This window comes from Lolium rigidum, chromosome 6, assembly GCF_022539505.1.
Source record: "Lolium rigidum isolate FL_2022 chromosome 6, APGP_CSIRO_Lrig_0.1, whole genome shotgun sequence".
Taxonomy (NCBI): Eukaryota; Viridiplantae; Streptophyta; class Magnoliopsida; order Poales; family Poaceae; genus Lolium; species Lolium rigidum.
Genome location: NC_061513.1, coordinates 221,587,634 through 221,602,063, shown reverse-complemented (window position 1 = coordinate 221,602,063; position 14,430 = coordinate 221,587,634). Strand labels below are relative to the sequence as shown.

Sequence of the window (14,430 nt, the reverse complement as noted above, 5' to 3'; positions counted from 1 at the left end):
TTGGATGAAATATCATATGGCTTGTATGTGATGATATTTTCATGGAGCTCTCCCCACACATGTTATGAAGAATGACATAGATATATCCTGATATAATTAATACCAATGCTAGAGGTGGATCATACATTCCCCAAGAATATTTCGCCTTACTGAAGTTTCATTACTATTTACATTGTGATTTTCTTTCTCTTTACTTCACTTTTCAGTATTACTTTACACACAAAACAACACTCTTTGAGAACACTCTTACTTGGAATCAAGGGCAGCTTACAAGTATCATTTGATAGATAGTGACGAGGGGCATAAAGACCTTAACTAAATAGCTCTCCTGGTTTGATACTCTTACTTTTAAAACTAGCTACAATAAATATGTGCACTTGCAATCATCATTGTCCATATGAGACTAGATGGAACAAGGGAAGGGAAAATGAAATACTAGGATCTATGCTTAACAATGAAATTAAATATAATTGATGCACCAACAAAGGAACATTCTTCTAAAATCATACTACCCCTAAATCAAGTGCACCAACTATTGTTGAAGTGTATATGCGAATTGACTAACCCTTTTTTAAACTTTTGGTTTTGTTGTCCAGTGCGTGAAGATTAATACGATTTCTAAGTCAAGGTATCGAGTTCGAGTCATGTGTGTCGCAATTTATCCTAAATTTGTTAGTCCCTTCCCTTCACGTAGAAGGCCTCTTAAGTCTACCTCTATGTTTGCACGTGGATTTGTCTTCCCCTCATACGGGAGATAAGATGTTAAAGTGTATACGGAGATTGCCTAGCCTTTTTAGTTAGTATAATTTTTTTTGCATTGGTTAGTGCAGAAAGCTTAACCATTATCTTAATAAATGTCTAGTATAACAAAAAAAATGTCATCGAATTGTTCCTCTATCAACCGCTTGTTAACAACTGGCTAAAAATTACGCCGCAACACGTAGGTTGGGTTGTGCTAGTAAATTTCTTGGTAGTCAACCAAATAACGGCGGAATATCTTGGTGGTACCAATATCTATAATATCTATAAAGTTGATCCCCACTAACTGCATTAAATGTTTGCAAGCTGATCTCACAATGTGCCACATCACCTGAAAATATTGCAGCCTTTTGATCAAGGTTAGACGCTTTGGATTTTCTAATCAAACAACACGCAACCCATTAGTTTGACCCGATTAGTGCTCTACCTCCACCGCCACGTTCTCTTCGTCTTCTTCACCGTGGTGTTAGATTGCTAACTGCTGACGACGCTCCGCTTCTTGACCCACCTTGCTCCTTCCACATTAATCTCTTCGTGTTGCTTCGTATCCTATCAACTCCCCGTAGTAATTCCTTGATGTTTCAGCTCTTCGTTCTGGGTCAAATGTGAACTATTTAATCTCCTGGGCGCCTCTATCACAAGTTGGCCCTGGCAGAATGAAACTACACAAGCCATCGCAGCCGGCATGGCCTCTCGTGGTGCCTCCTTTGATGAGTTTGATCCATTCCCGCTAGCACCATTTTCTCATGTCACTAGCGCCGACCTTTTTCCATCCACTATGCCACATCCAGTGTACCCGGAATCATGGGGTAACGGTCTGTCGCCTGCGCCTTTCATTCAACTCGATTCGGCAACGGTAAGCCAGGACGAGGGGCATGACAGGCGGATCAGGGATCAGTGCGCCATTGCCCGCGTCCCCGAGAGATCCTTCATCAACTCATCATCCTCTCACAGATCTAGCCGACTAAGTACGTTCGACTGTCTCACGCAGTCACGCGCGTCTCCACAGAAGACCTTTGGAGTAATCCTCGATCGCAATAAGTTGTTAGGTGCTTATTCAGCATCTGAAGAAAGGCCAAGCGTCGGCTGCCGGCATGACAACGTCCTTGGCCTTTGCGTATTCTAGGCCCTGGCAAGATTCTCCTCATGCATGTCTTCTTTTCCATAAATGCGCAGGAGCAGCTTGCTAATCCCTTCCATAAAGACTAAGAAATCAAGCTTTGCTGAAGGGAATAAGCTAGCAAGAGGTGTTGCCTCGACCAGCACACGAACTGCAGGACCTGGTGCGAGGCACGTGCAGCTCTTCATTCGTGGTGTTCGCGGCTGTTTTGATTTTTCTAATTCCATCTCATTCCATGTGCATATTTGCCATTGATTTTCAGTATAGGCGTGACCTTCCTCGCCTCCTATGATCATCTGTGATGTTGGATTGTTGGTGTGGTGTTGTTGAATAAATTGGTCTCGGATTCTCAATTTTACTTTCGCCTCCTATGATCATCTGCAGCAATGATATTGGTAAGAATTTTTTTTGTTTATTTTCATGAATATATTTTAAAATTTTACTTTCGCAGGTGTTGAACTATATCAGCACATTCTCATATACATACATATTGACACACACTAATAGCATATCAGTTTACCCATATTATTTTCTCCAGAAAGGCAAGTGACTTTTAATATTTATTTATATCTTTTATCTTTGCAGGTAATAGAGACTCTCGAATTCCCGCCGCAACGCGCGAGGAATCCACTAGTTGGTACAAACAAATGTACCAAAATATTTACTTTCTCCGATTTAAATTAATTGATTTAATTTTGTCTATGGATATATGTAGATGCGTTTGTTAACTAGACACATCTGTATTTAGACAAAATTGAGTCAATTAATATGAATCAAAGAGAGAAAAACTTTTAAATGGTCATTGTTTGAATTTTATATGCAACTTCACATAAAGTTCAAAAATAATTTTGCATAAAATTCTGAAGCAACGTCTATTGAAATTATTCCCTCCGAGCCAAATTAATTAATTTTACTTTGTTTTATCTAGTCAACAAAAATATCTAGGTACATCTATATCTAGAAAAAATAAAGTCAATTAATTTGAATCGGAGAGAGTAGAGGCTCCCTTTATGCAACAATTCCTAGCATTCCTAACATTATTCCTAACATTTAGCAAACTTTTAATCTCAATCCCTGGTCGAAATGCCCTCTTCTCCACAGCCCCCTCTTCCTCTCGAGAGTCCTGACCCATCGACCTACCCAATGTCCAATCCGACCCAGTCTACCACCGCGGTGCCCTAGGGCTGCCGTAGCTTAGCGCCACCGCCGACTTGTCACCCCTCCGCCTCTCACGCGCGTCGCCGCCATCGCCGCCTCCGTTCTACCTCACCGCCTCCTTGGTGTCTCCGCCCCGTCCGTAATTTCGGACATTGGTTGTTGAGGTACGAGCTCTTCGAGTCATCCAATGGTGATTTCTTAAACCCGAAGTGAACTCCACTAATTTTGGCCGCGCCATCCAGATCCGTCCCTGTTGGTGGTGGGTGAATCGCCGCGGGCGGCGGGGGAAGATGATACGGCTACAGACGTACGCGGCGTTCAGCCTGCTGGCGACCACGTCGGCGGTGTACTACGCGTTCAGCAGCAGGGAGCAGTTCTACCCGGCGATGGTCTACCTCTCCTCCTCCAAGATCTGCTTCGTGCTGCTCCTCAACACGGGCCTCGTCGCCATGTGCGTAGCCTGGCAGATCGTCAAGCGCATCTTCCTCGGCACGCTCCGCGAGGCCGAGGTCGAGCGCCTCAACGAGCAGTCCTGGCGGGAGGTCGTCGAGATCCTCTTCGCGGTCACCATCTTTCGCCAGGACTTCTCCGTCTCCTTCCTGGCCATGGTCGCCGCCCTGCTCCTCGTCAAGGCGCTGCATTGGCTCGCGCAGAAGAGGGTCGACTACATTGAGACCACGCCCTCCGTGCCCATGCTCTCGCACATAAGGATCGTGTCATTCATGGTCTTCCTGCTTGCCGTCGACTGCATCTTCCTCTCCAACTCCTTGATGTCACTCATAAAGAAGCGAGAGGCGTCTGTTGCAATCTTCTTCTCCTTCGAGTAAGCTCTCTCAGATCCTTCTTTATTACAAACTTTTCGAACAGCACCCACCATATCCTGTTCAATTCGAACATCAATCCTTAAAATATTCTCTTGTTAGATACCTATCAGTTTGAAGGGTGGAAGTTTGTGTTAAATTATGCATTGTTCTATGAGATGAAAAGGTCCTGCGACATTTATGCATCATTGTTTCAAACAGAAATGTAGACGTTATTTGACTAACCGACAAAAAAGCGCGGATGTTGTACTGGTATTTCTAGGTATATAAAAAAGCTTGGATATTGTACTGATATTTCTAGGTATATATGCTTGAGGATGCACTGGTAGCACGTTACGTTACTAGATACCCAGTCAATTTCCCACATCGTATCTTTATGACCTCCCCACGTGGAGGTGGCGCTGTTCCACTCCCTTTTGAAGTCCATTCTAGAATCCTGAGCAAACAGTTCAGATGTTCCATTTTAAGCTTGTCATGTTTATGTCTTGCTTGGACGCACCAATGCTGCTTTTAACATCTTGGCCAATTCATGCCTTAATTGTAGTTTGCTCAGTAGGATTAGGTCTCCGGTGGTCCCGTAAAAAAAGTGGCATTTGCACACCTTTACTATGAAAAATTTCACTGAGTCTTAAGTTGTCGTTTTTCTTTGAGTTTTATTTTGCATACCTAGGTTTGTACCTGAGTGGTCAGTTAATCATTTCACTTGATCCTTCCACCAAGACATGGATAGCTTGTTCTAGTATGCTTATCACCTCAATCCCAAACCCCATTCATTTACTTTATGGTTGTAACATTTGAGGATATGAGTCCAGGAACTTGTTAAATTATCTGTTAAAGTAAGCAGTACTTAAAGTGAAAGTGGTGCAAAACATTAGGTCTGAATTGTTTAAACTGCAGAAAGACTTACCATATGTAATTTTTCCTTATTGGTTATTTCTTTTCAAGCATGTCTGCAGATAACTTTGCAATTGTTGTTTCGAGATGCTGAAATTCATAGTAGCTCAGATATGTGCAAATCATGTTTTTCAGGTATATGATACTAGCAACATCGACAGTATCGACATTCGTGAAGTATGTATTCTATGTCAGTGACATGCTAATGGAAGGTCAATGGGAGAAAAAGGCAGTGTATACCTTTTATTTGGAGCTTATTAGTGACCTTGTGCACTTGTCTTTATATATGCTCTTCTTCATAGCTATATTCCTGTAAGTTCTCTGAAGATGATATTTCCCCTTATGAGTAATAAACTAATAATATAGTCTGCACTTCAGTGGCTGATCTGTTATACCGTTCAGGAACTATGGTGTGCCACTTCACTTGATCCGTGAGCTGTACGAGACCTTCCGCAACTTCAGAATTCGTGTTTCAGATTATGTACGCTACAGAAAGATAACTTCCAATATGAATGAACGCTTTCCAGATGCTACAGCTGATGAGCTCGATGCGTGAGTTATTTAATTTCATTGGTACTGTTTCTGTTTATTCAACGATGGATCTTGTTTGTGATTAGATATTTTGTGTATTCAGGAGTGACGCTACATGTATAATTTGCCGTGAAGAGATGACTACAGCAAAGAAGCTGCTTTGTGGGCACTTGTTCCATGTGCATTGTTTGAGGTCATGGTTAGAGCGCCAACATACTTGCCCCACATGTAGAGCCCCCATTATCCCCCCGGACAGTGGACGTGCTGCATCAACTCGACAACATGGAGCTCAACCGGGAGTTCAGTTTGGTGAGCTTTCTCTGTTGTTCTGATTTTTTGCTTTGCATTTTTGTACTTAACCATTTGTATCATTTAGTGCTACATTAGGCAAGCAGTTTCATATGTGATCCCTAATTCAGTGTTGGTCTAAACAGCTGCAGGCACTGGCGCTCCAGGTTCAGGTGGACCACCAAGTGAGAATGTGAACAGGCGCCAAGCAAAACTTGAGGCTGCTGCTTCAGCTGCTTCTTTATATGGAAGATCTTTTGCTTACCCTCCAACGAACACATTGAATAGGTATATTTTTTCACCATCCTTGCTACCCCTCTGTAATAGTACAAAATTCTAACTCTGATATTATTTTGCGGATCATCAGTTGTGCAACTTTTGGAATATTTATATGCATCTCATTTGCAAAGCTACCACATTGTTGGCCGATAATATATTTATTTATGAGTTTTGCCAGTTTGTTTAGCTTTTCCTTTTTTTGAGATCTTGTTTAGCTTTTCCTGTGCTAAGTTGATGGTGGTTGAGTTTGCTGGATAAAAATTGTACAACTTGGTAATTTTCCTTACTAACCATATGCTATGGGATAATTTTAGTTTTCATACTAAGCCTTCCATCCGTCTAGGTTTTTTCATCTTTATTTGACCTCTTGGCCCAAATAGTGAATATGAAAGGAACAAGATGAACGGGATACAACACTTTGACGAAAACCGAGATTGCTCTTTATGCTCTATTTGTCCAATATGACTTGTGGTTATTGTTTTCAAGATAAACTTAATTTTCCTTTTTCAGAGCCGGTATGCGATTTGTTTATGTAAGGTTAATTTATTATAACTCTGCCAGGACTAGGTGGTTAGCCATTTTTTGGTAGATCTTGGGTACTGGAGATTGGGTTAGTCCATGTGTTTGACTGTTTACATTATTTTACAGATGGACTATGAAATAACGGTATCTAGTGCCATACATTCTCATACTATAATGTGAAGTACCTTTTTATTCAATCATCAGGTATTCAGGACCTCTACATGCTACACCAAGTACTTCACAATCAGGAGAAGCAAGTACTTCCAATCAATCACAGGAAGACCAGCAGAACACCCCTGATCCCTCGGCATCTCAACCTTTTATTTCACATGGCCCTGTTATCTCAACAGCAAGCAACAGAGACCTTGAAAAATCACTGCAAATGGCCTACCAAAACGCTATAAGGAGTCAGATAGAGGTAATAATCATCTTTCTCCTAACACAACTTGATTTAATCTTACTACGGTATCTGTGATGAGCCTAGCAAGTGTGCCATATGAAAATGGTCTGAGCTAGATAGACATATTTCTCAATGGCATGCACATGTTTGTAAATTGTTAGTGAGAGCTGTAACCATTCTATTAGCATCAAATGTCCTATACGAGTTTGCATGATTCCACACAAAGATTGGTACGTTGCACTGGATGTCACTGGGCACCGTGCATTATTTGCGGCAAACATTTGCAATCGAGTATATTAATGTAGACATTCAAACATCTTTTATTTAAGCACCAAATCATTGTGAAATTTTCCAGAACTTTCTGAAAACGTAGTAATACAGGTTTCTATGTCAGATTTCCAGTTTGAACTCTAAAGGAGAAAGTTTTTATGCTCTTATAGTTTTTTTTCCTTTTTTCAAGAGTTCAATTCCAAATGAAGTTAAATTATTTATTTGACATGAAGGTACATTGGATTATTAGTTAAGCAGTTCCTTCACTTGCTTTTTTGGACTATTTATGATGTGATGATATTTCAAAAAGTAATCTCTACGGTTGCACCTAATAAATGATTTACACTAATCTATCCATGTTCATGTCAATTATTGATCACTATCCCTAAGTTGGTGACTCGTAGCAGACTAGCTGTAATTGTTTTCATGCCATGTTTATCTGTAGGAATGATAAAATGTTCAATTCTTTCTTTATTATGTTATTCAGGTTCATTATTACTATCTTGAGATGCCCTTGATTCTCAATGAACAGTTTTCAGTGCATTTCTTATGGCCATAGAGTTGCTGTAGACAGTCATAGTTTATCAGCTTCAGACGAATATTCTTTGTCATAGCTGCCAGACTAATCTAAAACGTTACTGAAAATATTTATGTTTGCTTAAATGTCAAGTAATGAGCCCTGGCCAATGCCAACATAATTCATAAGTTGATTCCTTTCAGATGTTGCAAATCCAATTGCAAATGGTGCAGCAAGGATCTACGGCATTGGCAACTAACAATGAGAATGCTGAGCAAGCAAAAAGTGAGTGAAGTGGTATATATCGGAAGTGAGGTCTCGGGCTTGGGTAAACAAATAAGATAGATGGAAACTTGGCAATACCTGTGGTGAGGGGTCCCTTATGTAAATGTTAGCACCTCTATCAGCATCAAGTGTTTTGTTTGTTTTATTTGCTAGTTTGCGTAGATTTAATCTTATTGTCAAACCAGGATTATACCTTAGAAAAGCAGTCATATTGTAAAACTGACTATTGACACCATCTGTGAGATCAAACAAAATACATCTACCGGGAAACATTTTGCAATGTGCCATCAGAATAAATCTTTCTTTTATTACATAACTAGCACAAATACCCGTGCGTTGCAACGAATGTAAAGAAAATGCTGCTAATTATATGTATCATCAATAGCTTTGTAACTTCACTAAACATGTCTAAACTTGAAACACCTTTGTCATTTAACACGGTACAATTTATCAATTAAAAATCTGACAAATACAAAACAATAATATGTATCATTGCACTAATGAATAACACGAAACTTGTTCCTTCAAGGATTACGAGGTTTAGAAAAACTGTATTTTGTATGCACAAGATGAGTTCACTCCTTCGTCAGTACCCTATTTTATTGTGTCGTCCACTTCTTTGTCATGCACCTCAAAATCATATGGATTAGCATTCAAATATCACCGCTATTTGAACAACCCAATTAGAAAGAGGCTAGCATGCGTGTGGTTAGGCTGCCCGGATAGGGATTGTTTTTCACATACAGTTGTAGTATTATTTATGATTCAAAGAAGTAAAAATTGTAACATGGAGTAGAGAATTCAATAGACACTTCTCTGTGACTCCCTTCGTCCGTGAATAAGTGTACGTTTTTCTGTTTTGATAGTTAAGCATTTTTGAATTTGACCATTTTCTTTCATAAAAAATATCAACATATGTGACATTAAACTACTATGTTATTGAACTTGTCAAGATAAATCCAGCCATATTAACTTAGTGTCATAAATGCTGGTACCTTTATCCAAAAAGATAAATCCAGCCATACTAACTTAGTATCATAAATGCTGGTACCTTTATCTAAAAAGATAATAAAATTTCACTTATGACATCTTTTCTTCAATGGACACTTCTCGTGTGTACGAGACGATTGAGGCCATTCTTCTTTTGGCTTACCCTCTGTCATTTGCCTTTGGTCATGCACATAGTAGAGCTTTTCTATATTACATGTAGGCATATTGCTCGTGTTAGGCAAGCTCAGCACACGCATATCCTCCTTTAATTATGATCAGGCAAGCCCACGATCCGCCTCGCTTTTAATTTCAAGTACAAGTCGCTTGCTGTTGCTGAGCACCGCCCTCCATGCAGGAGAGGCCACTGTCTCTTTCAGTTTCCATTCCCCGCTCACTTTTCGCTTTTTCTCTTTGATGGGTCACTTTCCGTTCTGATGCGATCTCCAAGTGCTTGCCCGCAGACATTTACGAACGTATATAAGTCGATGACGCTCGTTGTGATGAAGCGAGGTGGGACTAAACGTGACTTTTTCTCCCATGCGCTTTCTCAAAGATAAACTGGAAAATTAGGCACGTTTGGACCAGACCGGCCAACAGGCCCATGCGAGCTAGCCCACGAGAGGCCGACGCAGTCCCTCCGGTCCTCCAATCAGCTCGACGCACGGCGCACCTTAGCCGCACACGGATACCAGCGACGGGTAAGGCCTTGACTGGGCCGGGTTGAGTTCTCGGCCGAGCGAACGATGTACGGATCGAGCGGAACGATCGACCCGTGACCAAAAGCGGTGGCAACAGGTGTAATTTTGATTGAAAATGAGTGTTAATTCTAAAACGTACGAACTTTTTGGGGAGAAACCTTACTTCCTTTATTAGTAGGTAAAGAAATGCCATCTGCCCCTTCCCTCAAATTGTTTATGTGATTGCCAATGCACGCTGCAGGATTATGGTACAGTATGATCAAATGTATTTATATTTCTGTTTGGATGAGCAGAACTTGCATCATAGTTCTTTGATTCTGGTATGATCAACTGTATGTTTATATATTAGAAGTATGTTACAAGAAAAACTGGAAAAAAAGGTCTTGCTGCCTTGTGGAGTAGTAATGCAACAAATAGGTTGTTATGCAACTTTTTTTTTTCAGGAATATGTTACATTTGTTAAAATAGTTTCACAACATTTCGAAAAAAGGGTTTTATAGAAAAAGTGGTTGGGCAAAAAAATCAGGAAGAAGTTAGAAAACTATGTAAAAAAACATTTGCAGCATTTTGAAAAAATAATGCAGCAAAACTATGTTTGCGGCATTTTAAAGTACATATGCAACATCAAAAATCTGAGTAAAACACAAACTTGTGGCAAACTGTCCTAAAACGTTGCAACATCTTGTGTATTCTAAACTCATATGAGTTCATTACAATTTGAAAGCATGTATTCAACATCAAGCAAATCCACAAGAAACCTTACATGTACCATCGCAACCTTGATCTCGCTGATTTGGCGTCGCCGACCATGGATCTGGCTGCCATACCCCGTTGACGCTAGAGAAGGTGACCCTGGACTCGTTCCCGCCGGTATAAAACACCTTCGATTTGAAGCTTGAGTTGTGGGACGTCAGAGCAGTATGTAGGGGGGGGGGAGGGGGCGATGGTTAGCGACAGCAGTAGGGCAGCACACGTGGGATTCAGGCAAAGAAAGGCAATCAAGCACAGGAAAGCAAGTGTTTTCCTGAATTCAATTCCCTTCGTTTATCAGAGATGGGAGCTTGGAAAACCAACTCCATGTGGTTTGGGGTCTATGTTATATAGACCGTCAACCTTGCTTTGAGATTCGTGCACCTAGTTCTGGTCATTGTAAAAGCCCCCACTCCCCCCCTTCCCCCAATTATCACGATTTCTAACTGCCAATCCTACTATTTTGCAAAATGTGACCATTGTTTTTTTTACGTTTTCAACTGGGTAGCTACGTTGTGCAAACCGCACATGCACGACTGAAGCCGTGTGTTGGTATGTGCCTTCTTTTTGACCATTGTTTCTACTCACTTTATCACATTTGTAAGAAATAGTAACAGAGAGATTAACCAGCATGTTCCAGGGGTTCGTGAATCGTGATGATAAGCCCGGTACCCCAAACAGGTTGTGGAATCTCCGCGTTGGATGGATCTGTCATCTGCGTGTTCTAGTGTTCTCCCAGACCGTGTCCGTCAAGAATTCTGAACCAGAGCACCGACACAGGGAGGAAGTCGGTATCATGAAATTGTACTCTATATATATCCCACTGCGCCGGCCCGTCGTTCGTTCCCACATATCCTACTGTAGAATTAAGGAAAACTGCTGCAAACCAGCCATGGATATGGCGTCGTCGCCGCTCGAGTTCGAGGATCTGTCCCAGACATGCCGGAGGGACCGGTTCTGCCAGGTCTGCGTGCGCGCCTTCTGCTCCCACTGCTGCGGCTCTCACCACAGCCACGCGCTGTCCCTCGCCGTCATCCCCGTCGATGTAGACGCCGCCGGCCGGCCCGTCTTCTCCACGACGTTCGAGTTCGGGGACTCGTCGCGCCAGCGCGATCATGCCGTCGCCACCATCGCCGCGGAGGACTACGCCACGCGGCTCCCCAGGGACTCGTACTGCATGTTCTGCGAGAGGATCTTCTGCGCCGGCGCCTGCCCGCACCACCACGACGTGTGCGGCCCGCACGCCGTCCTCCGCATCGAGGAGCACGGCGGCGCGCACTGCGTCCGGTGCACGGGCTCCGAGCCGTGGTTCCCCCACATGGAGAGCATCCTCGGCGACCCCGTCGGCGAGGGCGTGGACGGGCACGGGCAGCGCCAGCTGCTTCTGCCGGTGCTGAGGAGGGCGCCGGGCACGTGCGCGCAGTGCGGCGCCGACGTGGACTGGGATTTGAAGCGGCACTGCTCGGAGCACTGCGCCGCCGCCCACCGTCGTGGGATCGCCCTGCGAAGGGAGCGCCGGGAGGGCAGAGGCGCCGCGAGGGAGCTCGCCGTCGCCGAGCTACAAATTCATTATCAGATCGCCAGGCTACAAATCCATTGAGGAATCAAATCAAGTTCGCCAGTGTAAAGGTACGTTTGATCGACTCTGGGGTCTGGGCATGCATGCATGGGAGCCATCTGGATCACGGGCTCACGGCTCTCGCGTGACCGCTTGTGCTTGCCATTATGATAGAAACAGGCTGTTCGTTTAGCCATGTAAAAAGAAGTTTCCCAGAACTTTTTTTGGGGGGTCTGGGAGTTGAGGTCTAGCATGGTCGGTTTGCTCTTAGCTTGTGTGGTGCCTCCTATTGACCAACAAGAATATTACTCCCTCCTTTCCATAATAGTATGTGTCGGGGTTTTACTTTCTTTTAGTCTAAATTTGAACTAAAGCCCTTGCACTTATTATGTATCTGAAGGAGTATTTATAGTTGAGCTGTTTAGCATGGATATTTTGTAGCCGATTGACCAAAGTTAGGGTTGTAATTGTATAGTGTATACTGTGAAGCACTTTATTTAATATACGTTGCATGGAATAAGATGCTGCATTATAAATGAGTAATTGTGGACTTGCAGTAGTCGTTGAGGAATCTGGCTTTGGAAACAACGTTACATCTGGCTTGTGTTGGTGCTTGTTATTCTGATGGTTGTCAGTTTGTGTTGGGTTTCACTTCGTAAACGTTGTTAAATTTGGTGTAGGCAAAACTTCTTAGCGCTGGTTAACATTATTAACATTCTGTTTTTTATACAGTGGAACATGTATGTTATGGTTGTTTTGATTAGCAGACTAGCATATATAAAGCTAATGGTCAAAAATATAAATTAATTCGTTATTACAAGTAAACATATAGTTTTAACTTATTATTTCCGCTACAATGATATCAGAAAACATATCTTGCGGGCAGCCTAAACCTGAATGTACATATTGTTGTTCTATTGTGCCCGTGTTTGGATGAATCATCTGTTTGGTTTTCCCTTGGTTTTTAGTTGTTTGTTTTCAGTTGGAACATACATGGTGCCTGAACTTTGTTCTGTTATGATAATGGAATCCGCCTCCCGCGTGGAGGTGTTAGGAAAAGAAAAGAAAAACTAGCCCACTATGTACAGTTGCTTCTGGTTTCAGATCGTCAAGCTGGCCTGCCTGCATTGCGGCTTTATATTTGTGTTCTTACATAATCTGACTACAGCATCTCTTTAATCCTCGCTATGTCTACGTTCCTTGTTACTCACGGTCAGACATTGTTCTGCAAAACAAGCGTTGAGAACATAGTTCAAACAATCAATCTTAGGTACAAAGTTTGTGGCATCCTTTATAGGTTCAGGTTGTATGATCCAAACCCAGAGGAGTAAAGAAACATTGCTACTGACTGCACATGTGTACTTGCTACATTTTACTCGAAATAGTGGACTCGGCCAGACAAGAAACAAGAATACTCTGTAGCCCTGATCTTTAAGATGGGTGAACAAGCCTATGGTCTATGGTCGTTTTGCTGTTTAGTTTTCCCCTGTAAGAGAAGTTCCCAGAAATTTTCTGGGCATCTGGGAGTTGAAATCTATGGTCGTTTTGCTGTTGGTTTCTCTGGTTCCTGCTATTGGGCCAACAAGACTAGTAGTTTTAGTTGAGCTGTTAGGTGCAGTAGCATGGATAGGTTGTAATTGTATGGTGGTATCTTTAAACATATCTTGCAGATGACCTAAACCCCTAAAGCACTCGTGTACCCAGAGTTAAGGTGGAATATGATTGCATCTCAGTGTCTAAGGATCGCCAGGCTACAAATCCATTGAGGAATATAATCAAGTTCGTCGAGGTTTAATCGCCTCTGGATATGCATATGGCGTCATCTGGATCACTGCTCTCGTTCGATTGCTTGTGTTTTCCAAGTGATAGGGGGCAGGCTGTTGGTTTGGCCTTGTAAAGAAAGTTCCCAAAAGTTTTCTTGGGGTTCTGGGAGTTGCTATGGTCATTTTGCTGTTAGCGTCGTAGCACGGATATTTTGTATCCATTGAGCAAAGATAGATTGTAATTGTATGTCGGTATCCTAAAACATATCTTGCGGACAGCCTAAGATAGATTGAGCAAAGGTAGATTGTAAAGCACTTGGTGGCTTATGAGTTATGAATGTATGTATAAGCCAAAACTTAAGGTGGGATATGATCGCGCCGTGTCTAAGGAGTGATCCGGTACCTGTCAATCTAGTTTGGTCGTGTTTGGATGAATCCTCTGGTTCTTCTTTTGCTGTTTAGTTTTTCCCTGTTATTAAGTTGTTCGTTTTCGGGTTGGCTCATGGTGCCTGAACTTTGTTCTGTTATGATAATGGAATCCGGCGGGAGGCGTTTGGAAAAGAAAAAACAATCCTATTATTATGTACAGTTTGTTCTGCTTTCAGATTGTCAAGCTGGCCTGCATGCATTGCGGCTTCATATTTGTGTTCCTACAGTATCTACTTACTGAATGAGTAATATGTATCAATATGCATATTAGTATTACTACTGCATCTATTTTAATTTTCATTGTCTTGTCACTCACGGTCAGATATTGTTCTGCAAAAAATCGTTCAGAACATAGTTCAAACATTCAGTCTCAGGTACAATGGCTGTATCATTTACAG

The 14,430-nt window shown here is 42.2% G+C and overlaps 1 protein-coding gene across 1 annotated transcript; it reads left to right on the top strand.

The window, feature by feature from the left end:
* Window positions 1-2,980: 2,980 nt before the first annotated feature.
* Window positions 2,981-8,116, top strand: LOC124665132 (ERAD-associated E3 ubiquitin-protein ligase HRD1-like). The gene is made up of 8 exons (XM_047202534.1): window positions 2,981-3,201; window positions 3,280-3,860; window positions 4,888-5,064; window positions 5,155-5,304; window positions 5,387-5,592; window positions 5,718-5,859; window positions 6,577-6,790; window positions 7,763-8,116. The coding sequence occupies exons 2-8, from the start codon at window positions 3,328-3,330 to the stop codon at window positions 7,850-7,852; spliced, it is 1,512 nt and encodes a 503-aa protein (XP_047058490.1). The 5' UTR covers window positions 2,981-3,201; window positions 3,280-3,327; the 3' UTR covers window positions 7,853-8,116.
* The last annotated feature ends 6,314 nt before the right edge of the window (window positions 8,117-14,430 follow it).

Bases quoted from the DNA above. Each gene is read 5' to 3' on its own strand.
- LOC124665132 (XM_047202534.1), top strand. From the start codon at position 3,328: ATGATACGGCTACAGACGTACGCGGCGTTCAGCCTGCTGGCGACCACG. The intron at 5,065-5,154 runs GTAAGTTCTCTG...TATACCGTTCAG, and splicing joins TTCTTCATAGCTATATTCCT to GAACTATGGTGTGCCACTTC. The intron at 5,305-5,386 runs GTGAGTTATTTA...TTGTGTATTCAG, and splicing joins ACAGCTGATGAGCTCGATGC to GAGTGACGCTACATGTATAA.